The following is a 24,590-nucleotide window of genomic DNA, read 5'->3' as shown; positions in this document are numbered from 1 at the left end:
GTGCAAAATAATTAAAAGCACTTTCATCGAACGTAGTGAGGGTCCGAAGAACGTTATACAAAATAAAACTGCTAGACTGAGTGAAATACCATTAAATACCATTGGGTAGGCCTATACTAATTATCACTTATTTATTTTATTATATTTTTGGGGATTGCCGAACCCTACAAATAATATAATATATTGCTGAAAAGGCATTGGGTATTTTTTTTTAACAATATATTTTTAATACATTTTCAATAAAAAAAGTCATCCAATATGTTCGCTCGTCAATTATGGAGCCCTCTTTTTGGTGCCCTCTTGCGGTACATACAACCACACAATAGCCCTCTGGCGCAGGCAGTGGCGCTTACGCCTTCTACTGACACATGCCTCCCACGGTGCCACCGCTCAATCCCGCAGGTGCCGTCGCTCGATGAGAGCCACGCGTCTCTTCCTTCACCCGCACCATAAAGCCACGAGGCTAGAATAACAAGCGCCGTCTGACATCACAGCAACAGGTATAGTCGCTTCTGCATTCCGCGTTGGCTGCGAATAGAATAAGGCGTCTGCGAGATGATTGGGACTACGGAAGTAGTGTTCCTGTCGGAGAAAATGAGAACTTGATGTACCTTCAACGGCACCTGTGAGACGGTCACTGAAGCCGTGGGGGAATTCGCCGTTGGCCTGATCACACCTGTAGCGAACCACATCATGCCGGGACACAGACGCCAGGTCAGTCACCATCACATGTTAATACGACTGGGTTTAGTTCACAGATATCAGCCAACGTAACTACAAAAACTACAACCATGTACTAAAGTGTACGATTGAGTCATTATTTCTGTAAGACTATGTAGGCCTGCCACAAATGCTCTATAATATGATAACTGCCTGGTAAGTGGTAACCAACCATATCACACATGGGTCCAGTTGAATGTGTTCATGTTGAAATAGTTCAACACCTGTTGACTGTATCAAACAAATCAGTGTTTAGCTTTCATTTTTGCTCAGGTATGCAACAGGTTTCAAATACCTATTCAAGTTCGATGAATAGGTAATATGATAGCCTATGTCAAGTGTCACAGAGAACTGGGACACTATAGTCAGGTAGTTTCATAAGCACTCGCAGTATGCCTAACTTTACTAGTATATATTAAATTAAATATAAACAAGAGATAGGCCTATATCCATTAAAAATAATAGTTTGGAACGTGATAGATAAAAACTTTTTTAATCCCCCCGTTCAGATACAAGTTAAACCATAATCTGGTGTTGATTATATATTTGGATAGGTGTTACTAATTGTATATATTTCATATATTGACATATATCTGTCTCCAGTGGTGGTTCTAGAGACATTTTACTAGGGGGGCCAAGGATTGGCCAGTGTTTAACGAGAGGGCCACAAAAAAAAGGCAAATATTTTACTTTAAAATCAGCCTGATAACTTCACCAGTCTGTATTTTTCTGTCAAACTATCTTAAATTGATGGAGCTTATGCCCTAAATCATCAAAATAATATAAACATTTGTTTTGCGTAGGGCCATCAAAAATGAAAAATAAAAATACAGCACAGGGTACAAGATACAGTGTGTCAATGTATACATGGTTAACATCACAACATTGTGTAGCCTAGAGCTAGCAAGGATACTGACATTTGGATATATATCGAGACCGGACATTTACAAACTTAATTTCATCAGCATTGTGAGGAACTACATTAACACGGTTAAGTGCAAGAACAACAAGTCACTTACGAAATGAAATCGTTTTGCTTAGCTTCGACTCTTGCAACAGGAGAAATCGAGGCTCCTTTCACCAAGAGTAGTCGCTGAGCTCAAATTTACCGAGCAGCAGCAGCACGTAGTTTGGGTGCGCCGCTTTAATTTACCCTTGTAGAACGATGCGTCGCATTAGTTACGTAAAATCTGTAAAATCATAATTGTTTTATTTGATCAGCACCGGGGGGGGAGGGGGCACAGGGGGGGCAGGGACATGTCTACAGGGGCATAGGCCCCCGTAGGCCCCCTTGTAGATCCGCCATTGCTGTCTCAGAGGTACATGGCCCTAATCTAGCAGTGATGATGACGTGATGCCCTGATCTAAATGTGGTTCTGTTGAAGCCGAGTATTGAGTTCCTGGAGCTGATGGGGGTGGTGAAGGAGAACGGTGGAGATCATGCGGGGGTTCCCCATGAGGTAAGAACAGACACCTGCTGATCAATATGAGCATCGTTAGGCCTTATGTAATGAATGATGTCATGTGGGGTTGTCTGCACAGAACGCCCCTCTGTCCTACGACTACGTCCTGGTAGGAAAAACCAAGGAGGAGCAGGACAAAGAGTCCTACAAGAAGCAGAAGGCCTTCATCGAGGCATTAAAATGCAAGAAGTTAAAAGTCACGGTAAGTTTGTATTCACATAACAACTGTCCATTAAGGCTGGTATCACGTATTACAAATGATGATTCAGACTAGTGAGCTTTCTGTCATCAGGGATGGATTCATGCAGCTTCACAATCTGTAACTGATACGTCTGTATCATGTTATAGTTATTGTGTCTAGGTAGTAACTAAAAAATCGTAATTCTTAATCAGACTTATTTATTTTAGAAAATATTATATGACGACATAAACTTCTATGGGATCCAAGCCCCTAAGGAGATCTTCGAGAGGTACAGACATCTACTGAAGGTGTCTGATGCCTGCAGCTGGAGCGATGAACAGAACGCTATGCCCTTCAGAACTAGGTGAGAAGCACTCTGTCACTGAATCCAAAATGCGTGCAGTGACGCCTTTCTGACGCATTGCTTTATATCCAGCATTGGAAAAGCTTCATTCTATAACCTGTATCACATATTTATTTATAAATTGCAAGTTAATCACAGAATATAATGGAGACAGAGATGCAATGGTTGGATGTGTGATGCGTTGTTTTATTAGCTCAAGTGCCAGCGTTTGTTTGTTGCAGGATAAGAATCGTCCACTACATCGTGAATCACACCGCTATCAGCACGGGAGGTAAAGAGGTCTTTACATGAGGGTCACTCTGCCTCCCAGATGTTACACGTTCTTCCTCTCATCTCTCCATCTTTCCAGAGGATCTTCGCGGTCTGCTGAAGAAGAAGGTGTTTGATGCCAGGTTCTGCTTGCATGAGGTAGGTTCTTCAGAAAGGTCTTCTTCTTTTAGAATCAGTGTCCATAAAGTCTTGAGTCCCTTGTTTTTGGAAAGGATACGTTTTATTGGAGAGGGTCATCCTACCTGAAGGTGGCTGCGTAGAAACCAGAAAGGCAATGTTTTCTTGTTTTTTTCATTCAATTCCCAAGTCGAAACAACTTAGTTGTGTTAATTATAACTATGTGAATAAGTTACAGCAAACCGAAACAACAGGACAACACCGGGCTTCGCACAGCGAAAAACTGCGTTGGCTCATTTCATTTGGCTAGTGTTGAAAATTACAACATTTTGATCCAAAAAGAATTAGGATTTATAATAGGAAGTATGCGGTCCACTTTCTGTAAGAACCACAACAGGAGGACCTCAAGCCTGGACTTCAGTCCCAGCTTCATCACTGAGTATCCTTTGAGCGGCCGTTCTCAGCGGATGACTCGCGTCTCCATTAGTCATCATCGGAGTCCTGAGTCATCGACATAGCAATTTAGTTTGAATGCGCACGACGTTGGCCTGTGCGTTACGCCTGCTTACTATGACCATACAGCATTGTATAGCAATTAGAAAGAATGCATGAATGGTGAATCAAATAAACAAATATAGTACTATCCAATTATTTAAATGTAGCTGTGATGTTTTAGGTGACAAAACCGTGTGTGTGTTTCTGTTCGCCTGTGCTTATGTTTCTGACTCATCCTGTCATTATTTGTGTATGTGTGTCACCACGACTGAGTATGCGTATTGCTATTATTGTGTGCCTTTTCTTTGTGTTATGTATTCCCATGATTGTATTTCATTGTATGCCGGGCTTGCCTGTTGTTTCTGAGTGCATATTGATGTGGCCGTGTGCGTTTGTTGTTGTCGAACACTGTGTCGGGTGTGTTCGTATTTATGCACGTCTGTCAATGGCCGTGGGTGTGTGTGTGCCTTTGACTGAGTGCTCTGGCTTTCAGAAGAAGAAGCAGAGAGAGCTGAGGCAGAGCTGGGCTCGCTGGACAGCCTGTTTCCAAGGGCAACCCATAACGGCTGTCAGGTTAGAGAAGCACTTGAATCGCTTGATCACTCAGTTTACAGTCGCCATCTTTATATACCCTTTTTCAGACTATGAATTATAAAATGTGAAACACCTAAGCATTACATGATTATTATCAGTACTAAAAACGTTGTAATTCTAATTAATGAAAATATTTTGGAATGTAAATTTCGAGTATGTTTGTTTCTATCGCACATTATTTGAATTTGTGGAAAATATTAAGGGTATTAATAGGAAGCTTGTTAAAAAATTGTCAGCTTGAATGGAGGTTGTCAGTAGCTGCGTTTCCATCTAAAAGGTGATGTGAATCTTTAGAAAGTTCGCAAAAAAGTAATTCGAATTAGGTGCGTTTCCATCAAGTGGTTGGAGCGAAATAGGGTGATGACGTTACACGTTGATGTCGGCAGGGTTGCTATGGCCGGTCGTTATGCGGAAATTGGAAGACTGTCAGTCCTGTGTGTTCAAAGTTCGCTACGTCACAGCTGTTTCGAAAAGTGTGTTTCCATCTCCCATTTTGCGAATTTACTCTTTCGCATTTCTAAAAAAACACCTCAAGTGAGCGGATAAACCTTTTTGCGAATTAGAGGATTTTTATGCAAATGTTGGTGTTTCCATCACCGTTTACTGATTTCATACTTCAAAGTTTGCATAAAATCAGGGGGATGGAAACGCACCTAATAAGACACAAACAATATCAGCTACAATTCTGAAATCGTGTGTGCTTCTGTGTGTTTGTGTGTGTGTGTGGGTGTGTGATTCTCAGGAACTACTTCGGGGAGAAGGTGGCTCTCTACTACCTGTGGCTGGGCTGGTACACATACCTCCTCATCCCCGCTGCCGCCGTAGGCCTGGTGGTGTTCCTCTACGGCTTGGCCTTCTTCAACAGCTCTCCGCTAATGTGAGTTCAACACAAGAGGTTACCCTTTAATGCTTATTAGGGAAGGTCTGCCTGTGCACAGTGTGATTCCCTAACCACAAGCCCTTGTCCTTTAGAAAGGAGGTGTGTGAGTCCAAAGCAGTCATGTGTCCCCTCTGTGACAAGCGATGCCAAGTGTGGCAGCTCTCGGACACCTGCACATATACCAAGGTACGGAACAAGTCTGCAGGGTTGAGTCAAACCATGCCCTGTTTCTGATTGTAGTTACTGGAGGCCAGGCGGGATAGTTCCCTGGCCTTTGAGACCCAGCTGGGTGTATCTGGGTTCCAACCATAGACTGAATGTACTGCTTACAACCCCACTGCCCACAGTCTAGGTGCGGTCATATCCTAGGCCAACACCTCACTGCTCATTGTTGAGACATCTGTGTTTGTTGGAACAACGCGTTGAAAGCTGCTTTAGATACAAGCTAAATAGTAATAAAGAGGTTACTGACATTTCTCCTTATTTCTATCCACAGCTGAGTCTGCTCTTTGACAATGGTGGCACTGTCTTCTTCGCCATGTTCATGGCAGTGTGGGGTAGGTTTCTGTTAAGTGGCTATGATTCAATGTTTGACTTTTGTTCCGTATCATGATGTATAAAGTGGTCAGAAACTGGAAAAAAAATCCTACTTTTACATAAAAAGTCAGTTGATTTGAGTCAACCTGGACCGTTGATGAAATGTGACGACAGAGAACCACTGCTAAATAATTCCTGCGTCAGAAGGTCAGTGGGCTCATGCTCACCCTACACTGGAAAAAGGGTTTTAAGGCGTGCTTCATCTGATTATTATTTTGTAATTCAATTCAAATAAACATTTTTTGTTTTATTTTTAAAATAACTTTTTTTTATTTCAAAATACTGTGAAATATAGATATTTTTAATTAGGAGCTCAATTAAGAAATATCCATTTTGACAAATGTAAAATTTTAAGGTTGTGTATTCAACTGATTAATAATTTTGTCATTCAATCCAAATATTGTTTTTTTGTTTTCTTCCTAAAACACTGTTATATTTGATTAGGAGCTCAATTTAGAAATATTTGTTCAGACAAATGTACAATTTCAAGGTTACGTACAAGCCTGCGCATGCGCATTAAATACAAAGACGCTTACGACTCCTGGACCAAACCGCAGTGTTGCCAACTTAGCGATTTTGTCGCTATATTTAGCTACTTTTCAGACCCCTTTGGCGACTTTTTTTTCAAAACAGCGACAAGCGACAAATCTAGCTTCTTTTTCAGCTGCTATTGGTGACTTTTGGCGACATTTTGAGGTGAAAGCACTATCGCTATTACCTCTTCACAACGAGCACCGGGTGCCTGCGCGGCCCCTCCCCCGTCTCAACGCACTTACAGGCAGCTCAGTCCTCGTGGTAAAAAGCAAACTCAGGAACCGGATGTCCTTGCAGACCTTAAACTCCATCCTATACATCCGATATGGATTAAAGCAGAGTGGATTAAAGCTGTCAGGTGATGCTTGCTTTGAGCACCAGCTGCCTGATCATGTTTTGAAGCTTTTTGGAACATCAGCTGCTTATTCATTCAAGGTAGCACCTACAGCTGAACCTGCAGTAGAGAGCCTTGACCAGAGTGACGATGACTCACTGGTTCTGTGAGCTAGGACAGTCTGTCTGTGTCTGGAGGGAGGTCTGGAGTAGGCCTAACTCTGCCATTTAGATTGTTAATATATATTGTGTGGCGGCTTCACCAAGCAGAGTATCGAGGTGTCTTTGACAAAGCACCTAACCCTGACTGATGTCGCGATGTGATGTCGAATCCAGACATCCTGCTGATGCTGGAACAGAGACTTCCAACTCTCCAGCAGAAGCGCCCCAAGGCCATGAAGCGTCGAGAGCCGAGCGGGAAAAAATGATGATGATGTATACAAAAATATGTTATGTTTAAAGATGTTCATGTTTAAATGAGAAACAATTGTTTGATTAAATTGTAATCTTTTTGATTTGGATAAAACTAATTATTTCTGATAGATATTTCTTAAATGAGAAACAATTGTTGGAGTGAATCAATATTTTTTTGTTTAGGATTTAACATACGATTTAAATGTATTAACTTCATTCAAAGAATAGAATTATACTTGGTGCCAAGTTGTATTATTTTGTTTTTATGAACATAGGAAATATTGTTTGAGGCAAGCTATATATTTGTCATTGGCTCAAGTTATGTAATATAGATGTGAACCATTACCCTTGTTTTTTTTAATTGGTTCAACAGAAGGCTTTTTCCAGTGTAAGAGGTCACACACGCGCAAGCACGCACACACACACGCACACACAGTCACACACACACGAACACACACTCCCACACACACATACATATACATATACATACACACACACACACACACACAAACAAGATGCCTGAAAAGTGTGATGTCGTATGACAACCTTTATTTCCACAGCGACTTTGTTTCTGGAGTTCTGGAAGAGACACCGAGCCTCCTATGTGTGTGAGTGGAAGGTTTCGGACTGGAATGAAGAGGAGGTAGGATTCAGCAAACCATGAAATTTGTCCCTCTCCTTAGCTTTCTTCACTCTTGGTGTTTGTTAATACATCTCCTTGCATGGTTTCAGGACGACCTGATTCTGGGGATTGTGAATAACCCAGACGCTGAACCCAAGCAGTACAAGCACTCGTACCTGCGCAGCACTTTGGTGCTGATATGTGTGACGCTGATGGTGTGTTTACACACAACACTTCACACAACAACCATCACCTGCCACATTGGCTTGGCATTTATCTGAAGACCGGAGTAGTAGGATGATGTGCATATTTTTATGCATATGTTTAGGATATGCATTTAAAATTTGTTGTGTCCTCTAGATTTACCCTTCAGTATTTCATCTGCTTTAACTAAACTCACAGTGGATGAGAGGTATGAGTTGTTAAGGATCAGGTAGGGAGCTGGGGGGCCTCTTGCTCAAGCCAGGACGCCCACACTGGTAGGATGTTGAGTACATTGAGGGTTAGAACCACAGCGTGAATGATGTATCGGTTGGCCGATTTTTTCGGCTGATATTGGACTATCACAAATATATCGTATCGCCGTATGTGTTTGCCGATATGAAAACTTTAGAAATTGATTTATTATCAGCTCTCTATAAATCCTCCACTGTGGTGGTTGAATGCTTTAACTGAGCACATCAAGTAAACACTCCAACACTAAGGCCTAAAAAAATTTTTTGTTTGGTTCCGGTTTCCGACCGACCCTGTCCATTTGTGTGCGACCCAAATTATTTTATGAGCTTTAAAAAAAAAAAAAAATTAATTTTTTTTTAAATTTTTTTTTATGTAAACTATAATTACGTTTTTGTACAGCACCTCTTCATTCTGTACAAGGATGAGAGCATTCTCTCGTTTTTAAATGAAAACAACCTACTTATCATTCGCTGCCGCTGGAAAAAATAAAATAAAAAAATAAAATAAATTCCCTACCTACCCATGACCTCAACTGACAACCAACAGGAACCAAACTTTTTTTTTTTTTTAGGCCTAACAGTTTTTCATCGTGTTCTGTGTGAGGTTACATACTAAAGGTCATTGGTTCCTTTAGCTCTGGCTTTAATAGATGTTGCTGGAGGGTGAGCAGCCAATCCAAAGGAGATGCTCCACCCCCAGGATACCATGAGATATATATATATATATATATATATATATATATATATATATATATAGAATAAAGAGCGATATATGAATATTTAGAATATCGGCCGATATCAGTAATCTTCGATATAGGCATCGCCCCCTAAATCTAGTATGGGTTGGGCTCTAGCCAGAACCCAAACTCAAGTTCTCCCTCACAGCGGCCTGTCCTGCCCCTCCAGATCCTGGTGATCATCGGGCTCACCCACGCCCTGGTGGTCTTCAGGGTGATGGCGGCGGTCATGATGGCCGAGGGGTCCTGGAAGCTGCTCAGTGACCACTCCAACCTAGGGTCCATGGTGCTGGGCGCCTTCCTCCACTACGTCATCATCACCGTCATGACGAGGGTACGCACACCGTCGCCCTCGTCGACCGGGGCCCTTGAGCCCCGGTCGACGATGTGTGTTTGCTTTAGTGTCAATGTGTGTTTGCTTTATGACCCATTCTACTGCATACTGTCTCAAGTACGTCTCTGTCCGCAGATCAACAGGATTGTGGCCAGGAAACTCTGTGATATAGGTATGCATCTTAATGTGTACTATCGGTCTCTTTCTTCTTTATTTGTTTAAGCTGCTTATTGCTACGGCTCATTTATTCTTTATTGCTCATTCACTTCTTTTACAAGAGAGACCTGGAAATATTTTTGTTTAATTGCTGTTAATGACCTCCTTAATGTAAGTAGTTAATAATAGAACAAGGTCAAATCTGATTACAATCCAGAAGATAACTGCAGTGGCAGCAGCTCAAGGGAGGACAGTATTTAGACACAGAAAACAAACGCATGTTGTTTTATACACACGGTTGTCCAAAAGGCCCAGTCGAACGTCCTTACTCTAGCCTTGACAGGACAGCAGAAGTTAGAATGTCCCACCTTGTGGTCAAACCAGTTACCGATTCCTGTTTTATCCAAGAGGAAACAAGGTCCTTCTCCGCCACCGAGAAGAGCTTCACCGTCAAGATGTTCACCTTCCAGTTCTTCACCTACTTCTCCTCTCTCTTCTACGTCGCCTTCTTCCTCGGCAGGTGAGGACTGGATCGCACTGTGCCCTCGTTTGTGTATGTTTGTGCGTAAGGATAGTAACAGAGTGGTAACAGGCGTGTTTTCTCCTACGTTTGTTAGGATAAACGGGCACCCTGGTCGCTACTCACGGATCGCAGGGAAATGGAGGCTGGAGGAGGTGAGGAGACATTGAGAATATTGATGGAATTATTTAAAGGGTTGATATCATGCTTTTTTGACTTATTCCCTTTACTTTAGACTGTTATATGCCGTATGTTTACATCTTTTATGTCTGCTAAGCTAGAACCATCTAAGTCTGAGCCAGGGGGAGTTTTCGCGGCCACCGAGAACGCCCCTCAATAAGTGTGTGAAACAGCTTGTTTGCGCTCAACCTTTACTTCCATAACAGTGCGACGTCAGCCTGTGGGAGGTGCTGAAGTGAAGAAGCCCCGCCTCGCGGCTACCTGCAGAGTTAACAACTTCTCTGGGTGTGAATTTGCCGACCCACACGCAAAGCGTTCGACCAATCGCAACAGAGTGGGCGTGCTGACAAATCACAGCAGCCTGGGGTACTCGGGAGGGGGGCCTTAGGGCGACGTGATACAAAAAATAACTTGCAGAAGAGGAAGAGGGAGGGAGAATAATAAGGGGTATTTTTAAAATGCAGGCATGTAACCCTATGCTAGTAGTACCTCCAAAATGCAATGATATGGGATCTGAGTTGACAGTAGCCCTTGGATCCTGAGTCGTCTGCTCTCTCTCCAGTGTCATCCCAGCGGGTGTCTGACAGATCTGTTCATCCAGATGGCCATCATCATGACCCTCAAACAAACCATCAGCAACGTGTTCGAGTTCACGGTTCCGTAAGTGCAGAGCACCAACACACACACCGGGAGGGGCGGGGGGTGGGGGTGACCTCTGACCTCGGGCACGCTGATGAGACTCGACTGCCAGCACCAAGACACACCCCAGGGGGAAGGTGGTGACCTTTGACCTGGGGCATGCTGATGAGACTCTACCCCCAGCACCAACACACAATCACTGGGCCAAAGTTCAGCTATAACACTAAGAAACGCTCATTTACAATGAAAATACGGCACACACACTCATGCCAACCCGACATCCCTCTCTTCCATTTACAATTCTAGTTACCTTGACTCTGTAATGTGGTGCTATTTTTCAAGTAGTGCATGCGGTGGATCTCTCCACCTTATGCAACGCACGTTGAGAACGCATCCTTCTGACCACCTGGATTTAGTACTTCGTATAAAGTTACCGCTCTCATGAGATACTTCACAGCATTCACTTTTGCATTGATCAGTAGTGTCTTAGGAAAAGTGTTACCTTGCTTAGACAATGGGGGCATTGTTGCCCTTGTGACACGTGACTAAAAAGAAGAAAACTAAATGTGCTTTTCTCCATACACAAGCTTTGAGCCCCTCCCCTCTCTCCCCAAAGCGGGAGACGACCCAGAGCAAATGCAGGAGATAGGCTGAACACTGGGCAGCGTTCACGCAGCTTTCGGCATAGATTCACACACAGACTGAAACCATGAGACAAAACTGTAGTCGGTTGCCGTTGAGGATTTTGTTCATTGCAAAGATAGTTAATGAGAATAAATGTGAATACACTCTGGCGACTTTATGCTACTAAAGTGTTACTTGACAAGATACAGCATGCTGAAGCCCTATTATCTTCATTTAAAACTCTGTTTTGCAGACAGTGGTGAGCAGGCAGTGATGCAGGAATCACAGAGAACACAGAGAGAGGAGGAATAGAGAGGAGAGACACAGAGAGGAGGAACAGAGAGGAGAAACACAGAGAGAGGAGGAACAGAGAGAAAAGACACAGAGAGAGGAGGATCAGAGAGGAGAGAAACAGAGAGGACAAGAGAGAGGAGGAAAAGAGAGAGGAGAGAGAGAGAGAGAGGAGGAACAGAGAGAGGAGGAAAAGAGAGAGGAGGAAAAGAGAGGAGAGAGACAGAGGGGAAAGACGGCGAGAGGAGAAACAGGAGGTAAAGAGAGAGAGGAAAGACTGGAGAGAGAGGAGGAACAGAGAGGAGACACAGTAGAGCGAGAGAGAGGGAATAGTGAGAGACAGTGAGCAGATGCCACCTACTTCAGACAATTTGAAACAGTTCCTACAGTTTTTCTACGTAGGCTACTATCTATATAGACACATTACATCAATTCTCCCGTCAGTCACATTTAAATAGTTGGTCAATAGCCATGGTCCCTCCTCACACACATTGCCAAATGTTCAAAGTTCCACTCTAGTTTCAGTTTGTAATTTCACATTTATACTACGGGTTGTGTAGCCTGGTCCTACCAGACTCTCGTACTTCATTTCATTTGTACATAGAGTCTCGACCTTCTCAATTGACAAACGTTAAAGGGGACCTATTATGCTTTTAGACTTTTATGACCTATAAACGTTGTTATAATGATTGATAGTCATGTTTAACCATACACAAAAAACAATGTAGATTTTCAGGAAACTCCTCCTCTCATCTGGGCGCTTTCAGCATTCTCTGTCAACGCTTGATTTCGTCCTTCTCCGCCCCCTCGCCCCCCTCCTGCCAACCCAACTCCGTTGTGATTGGTTACCTTCCTTGAAGCGCGCGTGCGGGCAGTTTGACCAGGCATATGGGGGCATGGCAGGAGTGCCTCTACGTAGATGATTTCCCGGAAATGTGAACAAGTGAATCGCAAACGTTGTCCCGAGTGTTTAGCGCTCTGCACAGCCACCCCAGACTGTCAGCAGGGAATACGTCGAAAGGCATGTACGTCATTATTTGACACTTTAGTATGGTTAAACATGACTATCAATCATTATAACAACGTTTATAGGTCATAAAAGTCGAAAAAGCATAATAGGTCCCCTTTAACTCACTTGAAGGCGGGTATCTGTTGCAGTTTAAAACTATTGTATCTGCCCAGTGCCACTCTGGATCTGCCATAACCAATTGTTAATGTTTGGCTGGGAATCACGTTGTGCGCAGGCTGTAAACAAACCAAACACCGTGCGTGAAGATGTCCGTCAACGAGTGCTGACTTTAACGTCATTGATCTAAGCCACTCCCTCTGTTCGCTGATTGGACGCAGAAAATTTAGACGGAGAAAACCCACTAAGGCCCCGTTTACACGAGGACGCTTGCGGGTAAAAACGCCAAAATATTTTATCGGAAGTGCCTTTCGTTTAGACGGTGACGGCGTTTTTGGGGCATGAAAACGCATACATCTGAAACCACCCTCCAGAGTGGAAAAGTTGAATACGCTCCGCTGTAGCGTTTCCGTCTACAGTGCCAAGACGCAAAACACTGCTGCTCAGATCTGCTCCATCGCGTACGCGTTTACGTCAAATACATGTGCCAGTACAAGGAAATAAACAAACATGTCCGATTATTTCCATGCGTCGGACCTTCAAGCTGCTCTGGCATCTCTAACAAGCGTACAGGAGTCTTTCCACGAAATGTAAAGGATATGTACAGATAGTGTTACTGAACAGAGAAGGATCTTTTTGGTTTTTGCGGCACGTATAAGAGAAGAAGGAAGAATCTACGCATGCGCTCAGACATGCCGGTGTTGTGTGATAGTGTATCACAGCACCACCTAGCCGCCTGGCATGCATACCCAATCGAATTCCACACACTTTTGCGTCACCGTATGCTCGCAGATTTCCTCCCGAAAACGCTTGTCTAAACGCGGAATAAAAAGTGAAGACGCGACGCCACTTTTGCGTCTTCTGTTCAGACCGTCATCGTGTCAACGTAGCCTAACATACCGTAGACCCAGACCTAGTACTGAAGGGAAATTCAAATTGAGCTGAAGTACTTAGGCGGGCGGAGCCAGGCTATAGGTTGTGTATACTTCATTCTTGTTCAGGAGACTTCTATTGGGCTCCTCCAGACAAATTAGTCAAGGTGGTGATGTTGAAGCGTTTCTTTGTAAGGTTTGCTGATGATGACACATAGCCTGGTGTTCTGTGTTGCCATGCAGGAGGTCTCTCCCTGAGTATGTGTGGAGATTGCTGGTTTAACCTGTTACACACTGATTACTCAATGTGCAGCAGTTGTGCAGCCTCACCCAGACCGAGTCCAATTAGACGGAGTCTCAACTTGCAATAAACCCCATCACACAAACCATGCAGCTCTTACCCACATGCAGCGTGCTAATGGCAGCCAAGAACAATCGTTACCATGGCAACAGGCACAAACAAGCTGTAGCCACTAAATTTATGCTCAGACAAATGTTTTGGTTGCAAGCACATCACCAATAAGTACAGAAAACTGACATAAACATAGGAGCATGGCCAACTGTTTGTTTGATTTCATGATCCATAAATATTCCTCATATAATCAAATGTTTTCTTTCTCCTCTTTTAACAAAGCCCTAAGGGTCCTTTACTCCTTGCATTCCTGTAGGAGAATTCCTTGACAATGTTTTGTTGAATCCATCTTTCAAGCACTCTAGCTTGCAAGAGAATCATTGTCAATACTGAGGATCACCAGTCTGTAGAGTCTGTACTGGGACAATGTGCTTCCCTGATAGTATTTGATTATTTTCGGTTGTTTCTCATATTTGTTGTTTCTCATTTTGCCATTTTTGCCATACATACATCTGTGCATACAAACATATGTACATACACTTACATTGCATAAGCATGCATATAAATATACACGTTGGATCCAGTGTTTTCTCTGCCTGTCTCAGATGGTTTCATCGCTGGCTGAAGAGGAAGAGGACCAAGAAGCTTCAGAGGAGGTGCGGCCACTGCTTCAAGAAGGATGACTCTGAGGGCTTCAGTGGAGCCGAGCTGTGTGAGAACTGCAAGCTCAGGGACTGGTTCTGCAACTACCGGCTCGTCAACTCCTTCAGCCTGTTCAATGAGTTCCTGGAGATGGGTGTGTGTGTTGTACACAATTTCACACTCTTCTGCACACTATACTCACTAACTCACTCACTCACACACAGCCTAAGAACCTATTGTTGTATATGTCAAGTTCATTTTGACATTTTCATTGGTATATTTTATCCCTAGTTATAGTTTATTCCAAGTAATATTCAGATACTTTTTTAGAATTTCATTCTTGTTATTTTTGCTATGGGTCAATTGTATGGTCAATTTTTTGATTATTTATGATCGATATGCATAATAACTATGCCTTTACCATTGCCATAACTGACTGTAAATAACAATTGACCAAAGCCATTTGGTGTCTGATGTGTTTTCATGGTCTTGACGACCCTAGTCATCCAATTCAGCTTCACCACAATATTCGTGGCAGCGTTCCCCCTCGCTCCGCTGCTGGCCCTCATCAACAACATCATCGAAATACGCCTGGACGCCATCAAGATGGTCACTCTGGAACGCAGGATAGTGCCTAAGAAAACCAACGACATCGGTAAGATTATCTGGTGAATATCGCTGTGTTCTGTGAGGTGGAGACAATCAACTATTTTCTTACAATGTTTCCTGGGTAACAATACTGACGTTCAATATTGCTAGGGTAATACCAACTTCTGATGTTGCTGGAGTAAAAATACTTAATTACAATTCGGCTGGGGTATCAATACTAAGTTATTATGTTTCTGTGGTTCCAATACTTATAATGTTGCTGGGGTATAATTAAAAAGTTGCTGGGGTATAATTAAAAAGTTGCAGGGATAACAATGCTTACTTAAAATGTTACTGGGGTAGCAATAGGCCTACTTACAATGTTACTGACATAACAATGCTTAGGATGTTATTGGGGTTACAATGCTTTCAATATTCCTTGGGCAATACTTAGGGAGAGCTGGGTCGATTGAAACACGGGACGATTGAAACACAGCGATTTACTCGAAAACCACGAAAGGCTTTCACGTCAAATTTCGTCACTACGTTCAGCACGCAAGACTGACCAACCCCTGGAAATTTCGTGTAATGACGTCCTACTGTTCAAATGTTATGCCCCGAACCTGTTTTCGAGAGCGCTAAGTAAATCCTTCCTGCGGTAGTTTTTTTTTAATTTTTAATCGAAATGTGCATCTTGACAATTACGCACAATTACGCACGGTCCAAAAAAATGTTTTGACCTATTTATAGGCCTATTATGCAGAATTATGTGAAATTTTATCAATGACGAGTACACTAGTATGTTGTCCGGTATGTTGCATAAAAACAAGAGTAAGGTGAATAGTTTATTTTTAAAATATGCTGTTTCATTCATGTGTCATGCATGTTACTGGGGTAACAATACTTATGATGTTACCGGAATATCGATACTTACTTACCATGATGCCAGGGTAAAAATACTTAGTAACCATGGTACCAGGGTAACAATGCTTAGTACTATGGTACCGGGCTAACAATACTTAGTAAGCACGGTACCGGGGTAACAATACTTAGTAACCATGGTACCGGGGTATGGATGCTTCTGCGTGTTCCTATCAGGGATCTGGACAGAGGTCCTGGAGGCCATCGGCGTCATGGCGGTCATCGCCAATGGCCTGGTGATCGGCGTGTCGTCAGACTTCATCCCCCGGATCGTGTACCACTACCGCTACGGACCCTGCGCCAACGGCAGCACCGCCGCCGACAGCGAGTGAGAGACCGCTTCTTCCAGCGCTGCTAGCTCTGCGTGTAGCAGTATTCACCCAGGGTGTGTACATGTGGTTTATTTTGGTTCCCTGTGCGTCCAGCTGCATGGCGGGCTACATCAACAACACGCTGTCCATCGCCCACATGGCCGACCCGGACATACGCAACGAGTTCCTGCCAGAGCAGATGATCACCCCCAGCGGGCTGAACTTCTCCTCCTGCAGGTCGGTCCTCCCTACTAGATGCTTTAATGAGTGATTAGATGTGGGGTCATCCCTATGTTCCCCGGGTCCTATGTTCCACGTGGCCCTTTTTTCTAAAAAAAAAAGTCCTATGTTCCCCGTTTTTCCCAAAAAGGGTCCTATGTTCCCCTGTAGCAATACATACCGGGGAGCATAGGACCCTTTTTCTGAAGAAAGGGTCCTTTGTTCATCGCAATCTATCAATCTTTAAAAATATTTAAACTTTGACGCGACATTCGCGTGATGACAGCCAATCAGCGTTCAACAGCGTGGCCACTGAGTGACATGTGTAACGTCACAGCCAATCAGCGTTCAACCAGCCAACTCAGTGCAGTGCAGTTCGGGGTGAACTGCAGCATGGAGGAGAAAGTGATTGTTGCCGTTTGCGACTCCCGGAGCTCTATATATAATAGTATATAATGTAATATAATTGTATATATAATATCACGGCCAAAAGCTCTGTGCGCCTCCGGATGGCCGTAGCGCGGGGAGCTCTCGTAGGGATTGGGCTTTTCGGGGTTTGTTTATCGGCGTTGCTATGGTTTCTGGTCTTGTGTGTTCCAACGGTTTATTAGGTAGGCCTATCTAATAAATCTCTGTCTAATCAAAACTTCATTCACTGCCTCTTCCGTGGTCATTACAATAATATGAATAGACTGCGTCGGGTCCTCCGATGTCTCTCCCTCTTCCACAAAAGGTAAAGACATGCAATGGTGGTTATTTCGTCCGGAATTTGGCAGTAATGGTGGAAAAAGTAACAGACTGGGGAACATAGGACCCTTTTGAAAAAAAAAGGGTCCTATGTTCCCCGGTCACATACATATCGGGGAACATAGGACCCTTTTTGGTAAAAGCGGTGAACATAGGACCCTTTTTAAAAGAAAGGGTCCTATGTTTCCTAGTCTCATACAAAGAGGGGAACATAGGACCCGGGGAACATTGACACACTCCCTTAGATGTTTGTATCTCTGCATCCTGAGGCCAACAGATATGGCACAGGCACATCAGCTGTGAATACTGTTTCAGTCTCCAACGTTAACAAAAAAGACAGCCGAGAGGACAGCCTTTGATGTAATGTGTACAAGATTTGTTTTCTCCATTCCTAAGATTAGGACTAGTATTGTAAATGGTCCAACTCAGTTCTTACAGTTATTTTTGTTCCCCCATGAACCCATGAACCCTGAATGGGAAGCTGTGGTGGTGTTAAAGGAGCTGGACAGCTGATGTGTGTTACCATACCAGCTCTGATGTCATTCCTAATGAGCTGCTGGCATGTTGTCTTCTATGGAGAGTTGATGTGTTTTCTCCCCAGCTACAAAGACTACCGGAGCGACGGAGACTACAGCTTCACTCCACAGTTCTGGCTGATCTTAGCTGTACGTTTTGCCTTCGTCATCCTTTTTGAGGTGAGCCAAAAACAAGAAATGCAACCCAGACTTTACCTCGCAATAGAGCAAGCGTGAACTGTTGTCACATGTTTGTCCTCTCCAAAAATGTTTTAGGAGGATGAGGATGAGGATGATGAGGTTAATATATTGTCTTGCTTTTTTGTTTGTTTTCTGTGCTTATAGCACGTTGTGGTCATATTTAAATTTGTGGCAGCCTGGTGTGTCCCGAGTGCACCCATGCAGGTGAAGAACGTCCGACTCCTTGACAAGTTCAACCAACTGAAGCAGGAGAACAGGTGAGCTGCCAACAGACTCAGGGGGAGGGTCGGGATGCAAATCACTAATTTCAATGCATGCAAATACCACAACAGTAGATATTTGAACCATCTTGTATATCATTTACCTGTCTCCTATAACCATGGACATCATGAGGGTTAGCACTATATGTTTTCAATAACAATCAATTGTTGTTTCTAGCTTATTTGTAGAGAAAGAAGTGTCAAAAGGAGAATGAATGAAGACTGCCAAATACAATTTGAAGTTGAACCAACCACCAGTAGCTGCCTCTGACGCAGTTAAGCACTTCCATTGGAAATATGTTTGCTATCTTAATTTGATGACTGTGAGGGACTCATGTGAACACATCCAATGTGTTGACAATGTGTGACTACGTTGAGCTTCTCACTTGAAGATGGGTCCTGCACCGCCTCTTGTCAGCCACAAGGTGTGGCCAAAGCCTAACGCTTAACCTTTACGCGGAAATGAAGGAGAAACAAAGTGTGTTGGACAAAGCCTTTTATACCGGTGTTATTTAATACAAGCATGATGTACAGAGTTGTTTTTTATTGACGTTGCACTCCGACTTAAGATAAAAGTCATGATTGAAATGAAGCACTGCAGCTTCTACGAACGGCAAGACACAGTGATACAGTGAAACTCATTTAAGGAGTCTCGACTGGGCCATATGGATCCACGTAGGAACGAAACCATGTATTGACTGATCTCATGTAATGATATCCTTTCGATTGCAGAACTGTATTATTTCATATCTTGAAATATTGAAATTAAAATTATCTTGGGAACCACTTTATTCTTCATATTCGCATTATGATTAATCTTATTATAATAATTATTATTTTGCTAGCATTAATGCTTGTTTGTGTAGGCCTACGTGTTTTCTGTAATTGTGACTTTGAATAAATTAACATAATCATGTTGTTATGCTGTTATGGTCAGCATACATTAGCCTTTATTTAACTGCCTTTTGTAAATCTGAGACAGACTTCTGTTTTTGCTATTTTTTGATTGTTAATAATAATTAAAAAAACGATGTTGACTTCTGGATACATGCATCTGCCGTCCATGTATGTATAGAGTTAAGGTGAAGCAGAACAGCATCCTTTAGTTTACATGTATGTATTGAGTTCAGTAAGAGAACAGCATAATTTAGTTTACATGTATGTATTGAGTTCAGTAGCAGAACAGCATCCTTAAGTTTACATGTATGCACTGAGTTCAGTAGAAGAACAGCATCCTTTAGATGACATGTAGTCTGAATTGAGTTCAGTAGAAGCAGAACAACATCCTTTATTTACTTGTATGTAGTTCACCGTCAGCAGAAAAGCATCATTACGTTTACATGTCTGCTGCATTGAGTTCAAGCACAACAGCATCCTTTAGTTACTGTGTAGTTTCACTGGGTGTCACGTGACCCACCCCCCCTCCTCGCTGCCACCCAACAGGTGAGCAGCAGCAGGTGTCGTGTTTCCGTACAACTCTACTGAGTGGCTTTTAAACCGGTAATAACAACTCTGATATCATAATGTAATATTTTAAACTTACCTACAACCTTCCTTACCGCAGAACACAGGATACTAAAGTGCTCTGAAGGAGGGAATAATGGTCATCTTGTTGGCATGCACTTGCTTCCTCTTCGCACTTGTTGACGGTAAGTAGAATTAACATCTTGCCCCAAGCCTCCCATTACCGATTACAATGCTGTAGCCTATCTCTAAAAGGCCTTAATTTTTGTAATGACGTTTGATCTGTTGTTTGTTTCAGTGAAAAACAAAGATCAGATGGGCAGGCTGACGGGGATTGGGAACACTAGTTAGTAATATGACAATATTAAACCCAGCATAGCGTTTATGGTTTGAATGAGTATACGAATAATGGAGGCCAATTGGAGGGATTTTAATAAAGTCCCTATATATGGGTTAAGCATGTGTCCAGTGCGTGTGTGTCAAGCACCCAGCAGGCTATCATGCTGTGTCAGTGTGTCCCATAAGGGCGCTTGGCAACGCGGCTGGGTGGACTTTGCTCCCGGACGTCTCGTCTGCGGTTCCAGAGCGTTGGTTATTGAGACACAACTTACCAGGCAAGAAAACACCGATTGTGCAAGTTGTCTAGGTTTGGCCTGATCAGGCGCTCATTCCTGTATAACTGGTTGGTATCTAAGCCACAGTTCTCGTTCATTAATGGACCATGCTCTGCAGGATATTTGCATTGACCACCTTTCCAGCTATTTCGATATGGAGTCAGCAACCTCAACAATGAACATATTATGTAATAATATGTGAATATAGTGTGTGTGTGTGTGTGTGTGTGTGCATGTCTGTATCTGTGTGTGTGTGTGTGTGTGTGTGTGTGTGTGTGTGTGTGTGTGTGTGTGTGTGTGTGTGTGTGTGTGTGTGTGTGTGAGCGTGTGCCTGTTGGAAGGGCTGAATGAATTTATGTGGTCTCGATATAGACCACCTGTCTTAACATTTGTTATTAATTAAAGTCATTGTTTTGTCTCTGGCCCTGTGTGAATTTATAGGCTGGCCATGTTGCGAATAAAGAGATTTTCAAGCTGAATGAACCAAAAACAGAATTTCCCTCTGACTCTTATACTTCTCATACAGTCTATGTGCAGCCTCATGGAAAAAGTCAACAGTCAGAGTTGACCTTCACACACCATTACCGTTTACTGCCTTTCCCCTGAAACCACAATAGACCCGTATTGACTCTGTGTACCAAATTGTTTAGGGATTAAGGATTTTCAAGCAGGAAAGTTAAGGCTACAAGTCTGTGATAAGCCGAGAGGAGTCAATAAGCCCACCTTTGAAGGAAAGTAGTGTTTGCTCTGCCACACGTTTCATTCAAACTAATGGACCTTCTCTCCGTGTTCCTCAGCGTGTGTGAACAGCGAGCACTTTGAGGAGCGCATGGTCTACGTGGGAGAAGGGACTAGATACCGTCTGAAATGCCCTCTGGCCGCCTGGTTGGGGGTCCGGATCCCGGACTCCCAGCCAGGCGGCCAGAAGGGGGCCGTGACCTGGCTCAGAGACTGCCGCGAGCTGCCGCCCCCGCCTCCCCCCGGCCGCTCGGACCCCGGCCCCGGGCTCTTCCTGGAGTTCCCCACCTTGGGCCTTGAGGACCAGGGGAACTACACCTGCCTGCTACCGGACAGCCTCATCTCCTTCACCGTGCACCTCCTGGTCAAGGGTGAGTTCAAACAGAGACGCAGTGGTTGTTGCTATTTTCAACCGCAGTCTAGGTTATTACCATGTTGGTCCAAAGATGTTGGGTAGGACTGGGTAATGCAATATCATTGTTTATTGTCTTTGAATGGTATTATATCGTCAAATGGAGATACCTACCTATCCTTATATCATGTTTTAAAGTCTAAATTAATTTAAATTTGAACTTGTACCATTGAAATAATCAAAATATAAGGTTTGATATGTCAGAGAGAACGGTGATCTACTTTTAGACTCCTTCTTTAAATTCCATTAACTTCAATTCAATTCAATTCAATTGATGTTTATCCACATGGTAAAGGACCCTCCCTACAGCTTTTAGGCTAGTAGTGCAGGCCTCCCTCAGTGAGCTGCCCTCCACCTGGGGGAAGGCGTTTGGTTTCTACATGCCTTCCCACAGCCGGGCCTGTTATCAGGCGGTCGGGCTGCTGATGAAGGCCCTGATTGTCTGCCCTCCGTTGGTCCCAGTAAGGATTGTGTTGATCCCACAGAGTCCCAGTGTTCCAGGGCCCCGGAGTTCATGCCGGGTGGGGGGTTGACCCCCCTCTGGGGACGCCTGGGGTCCACTGTGTGGCTGAACTGCACCGCGCTAGTTCCCTGGGACCCGGCTGAGGAGCCCCCCTGTGCCCCACCCACCCTGCAGTGGAGCAAAGATGGCCGCCTTCTCACCAACCGTACGGAGAACCCTCGGAATACTTCTTCATGGTGCGTAAAGACCTACTCTAGACCTAATCTACACAACGTTGCACCTCGAAGTTCACCCGGGACAGGCCATGGTGTTGAGATGAGTTTGTTGTTGTTTCGTTTTCGTCAGGTCTCCCAGTATTGGACATGTGACACTAAGCAGTCTCCTGGAGATCTCTCTGCAGGAGCAGGCGGACTTTGGGCTGTACCTCTGCATTGTGAGAAACACATCAGACTCATTTCAAGTGCAGAACGCAGGTAGGCCAACGAAGCCAAGTTTAGCCCTAGTTTATTCATTTGATACATTTGGTACATGAAAGGTTCCAATTTAGCATTACAAAGGATAATGAATGAGGAATAATTGTGTTTCCACAGTTGCCAAGATCCGCTACAGTAATTATATAGTAATATCTTAATTAATGTGATGAATGTGATGTATCCTCTATCTCTGGGCACCAGACCGCCCTAGCCACACTGCCGCTGTCATCGCCGCAGTGGTCTTACTCCTGCTCCTCTCTGTGGCGGCGTTGGTCTACTCCAAACATCACCTGGACATCAAACTGTGGTACAGGAACACTTACGGAGACTATGAACTCAACGGTGAGACTTCAAGCTTGTTAGTTCTGGTTTGTTGTCGTTTTTGGGGTTGACAGGAGCTCAGGAGGTAGACTGGGTGGACTGGTAACCGGAAGGTTACTGGTTTGATCCCGTGCTCTTCCTAGCTAAGTCGCGAGGTGTCCTTGAGCAAGATGCCTCACCCTGACTGCTCCTGACAAGCTGGCTGTCGCCCTGCGTGGCTGACTCCGCCATCGGTGTGTGAATATGTGAATAAATGGTTGTCTGGAGCTTTGGATAAAAACATCAACAAAATCCCGTAAATGTAAATGTATGGCATAGCATCACGTTGCCCCCCCCCGTGTATGAATGATATTTAAAATGTCCATGATAATTGATGGCTGCTTTTGATCCTAATGTTTTGTTTTGTTTTAGATGGTAAATTGTACGACGCATACGTCTCCTATGTGAATAACGAGTACGACAGAAAGTTTGTAAATTTTATCCTGAAACCAAACCTGGCGAAACAAGGACACAAGCTGCACCTGAATGAGAACGACATCCTCCCTGGAGCAGGTGACTCCTCTCCTACTGTAGCGTGTGAACCTCTCCTCCCTGGAGCAGGTGACCGCTGCTCTACTTACCGTCGCTGTAATTCAAGATCACGGTATCCCCACTCTGTCTCCTTTACTACTTCCCTCAATTACTTTCTCATTTATAGTTTTATTAAGTTTACAACTCGTGTTGATATAAACTCTTGTTATGGATTTGTTTGTATTTTAAGGCACATATTACAATCAGGGCTTGAAAACAAAATTATTTTTCAATCGTTCCGCTCCGAACGGAACCGGTATATTTAACGTTTTCGTTCTTGCGTTCCGCCACCAACATATCGTTCCTCAACCAGTTCGGAACGTAAAATAACGTTCATTCTTAACATTCCGGCAGTGTTATTGGGCCTAGTCTATTTTTGTGGTCGATACCTTACAATGGACCTAGTTATTGGTATTTGCCCTTAATTTACACAGTAGTCTAAATGCGCAAAATTCATAAATCACTGGCAGCATCCAAAAATATTCACGATATCCATCTCACATACCAGGCAGACTGCTGCTGTCTGTAGCCTATATTCTATGATAAATATCCTTTTGTATCAAAATCATTTCTGGATAAGTGGGCTAGAAACTCCTTACCTGGTTGTAAGTTGTATCCATATTCCATGGAGATCTTCAGATATACCCTCGCTCAATCATTTCTAACCCCGCCATCAGCGAATATGTTGTATTTTCGATGTTGCTGACAAATACCCAAGTCTCTCCAACAACTTCCAATTTAACTCTAAATTTCATTGTGCAAACATTTAAAATCTCGACTTTGAAACGACATAACAGGCCTACATTACAAACATAATTTCCAAATCAATTTCACTGTGCGAGTAAGGCCTATTTGCAACTGAAATGGCATACGGCCTCTCGCCAGGGTGGTGGTGGGTATTTGTGACAACTGAGCTTAGCAGGCGGCGAAGTGACCGTGCCGGTGGCAACCGGAAATATATCATAGCTTTTGTGAAATTTTATAGGCTATATAGAGAACGAAAAAAAAACATTATTAACCGGTTTTGGGGATTTCAGAATAACGTTTCTGTTCCGGAACAGTTGAAGACCATTTGGTTTTCGTTTCCGTTTCCGTTCCTCGTAAAATTCCGTTTGTTTTCGGTTTTCGTTTTCGTTCCTTGAACCGGTTCGGAGCCCTGATTACAATGCACTATATTTTCAGAACATTATAATTTAAATGCCCTTTTCAGAACTTTGCCGTAGCTGTGCCGGAGCAATGAGTTAAATTAATCACCAATCGT

General features: G+C 43.5%; 2 protein-coding genes across 4 annotated transcripts in view; both read left to right on the top strand.

Annotated features, from left to right (window-relative positions):
* Nucleotides 1-376: 376 nt before the first annotated feature.
* Nucleotides 377-19,649, top strand: LOC130388603 (anoctamin-9). Its single transcript, XM_056597997.1, has 24 exons — nt 377-714; nt 2,106-2,180; nt 2,263-2,385; nt 2,592-2,728; nt 2,950-2,999; nt 3,078-3,136; nt 4,104-4,183; nt 4,947-5,081; nt 5,177-5,270; nt 5,581-5,641; nt 7,523-7,605; nt 7,695-7,799; nt 8,946-9,110; nt 9,246-9,282; nt 9,675-9,786; nt 9,884-9,941; nt 10,529-10,626; nt 14,476-14,666; nt 15,015-15,167; nt 16,199-16,349; nt 16,447-16,569; nt 17,900-17,993; nt 18,159-18,271; nt 18,453-19,649. The coding sequence occupies exons 1-24, from the start codon at nt 694-696 to the stop codon at nt 18,487-18,489; spliced, it is 2,355 nt and encodes a 784-aa protein (XP_056453972.1). The 5' UTR covers nt 377-693; the 3' UTR covers nt 18,490-19,649.
* Nucleotides 19,650-19,716: 67 nt separating this feature from the next.
* sigirr (single immunoglobulin and toll-interleukin 1 receptor (TIR) domain) overlaps nt 19,717-24,590 on the top strand; it is a 12,889-nt gene continuing 8,015 nt past the window's right edge. Inside the window, exons 1-7 of one of the 3 annotated variants that reach the window (XM_056598000.1) lie at nt 19,717-19,923; nt 20,264-20,352; nt 21,150-21,461; nt 21,988-22,201; nt 22,311-22,438; nt 22,640-22,780; nt 23,171-23,359. In XM_056598000.1, the coding sequence (XP_056453975.1) occupies nt 21,182-21,461; nt 21,988-22,201; nt 22,311-22,438; nt 22,640-22,780; nt 23,171-23,359 (952 nt within the window). In that variant the 5' untranslated portion in view covers nt 19,717-19,923; nt 20,264-20,352; nt 21,150-21,181. The remainder of the gene's footprint in view (nt 19,924-20,263; nt 20,353-21,149; nt 21,462-21,987; nt 22,202-22,310; nt 22,439-22,639; nt 22,781-23,170; nt 23,360-24,590) is intronic. The other 2 variants (XM_056597998.1, XM_056597999.1) reach the window with 2 other exon arrangements.

Source organism: Gadus chalcogrammus, chromosome 9 (genome assembly GCF_026213295.1).
Source record: "Gadus chalcogrammus isolate NIFS_2021 chromosome 9, NIFS_Gcha_1.0, whole genome shotgun sequence".
In the NCBI taxonomy this organism is placed as follows: Eukaryota; Metazoa; Chordata; class Actinopteri; order Gadiformes; family Gadidae; genus Gadus; species Gadus chalcogrammus.
This window is presented reverse-complemented; position numbering and strand designations above follow the sequence as displayed.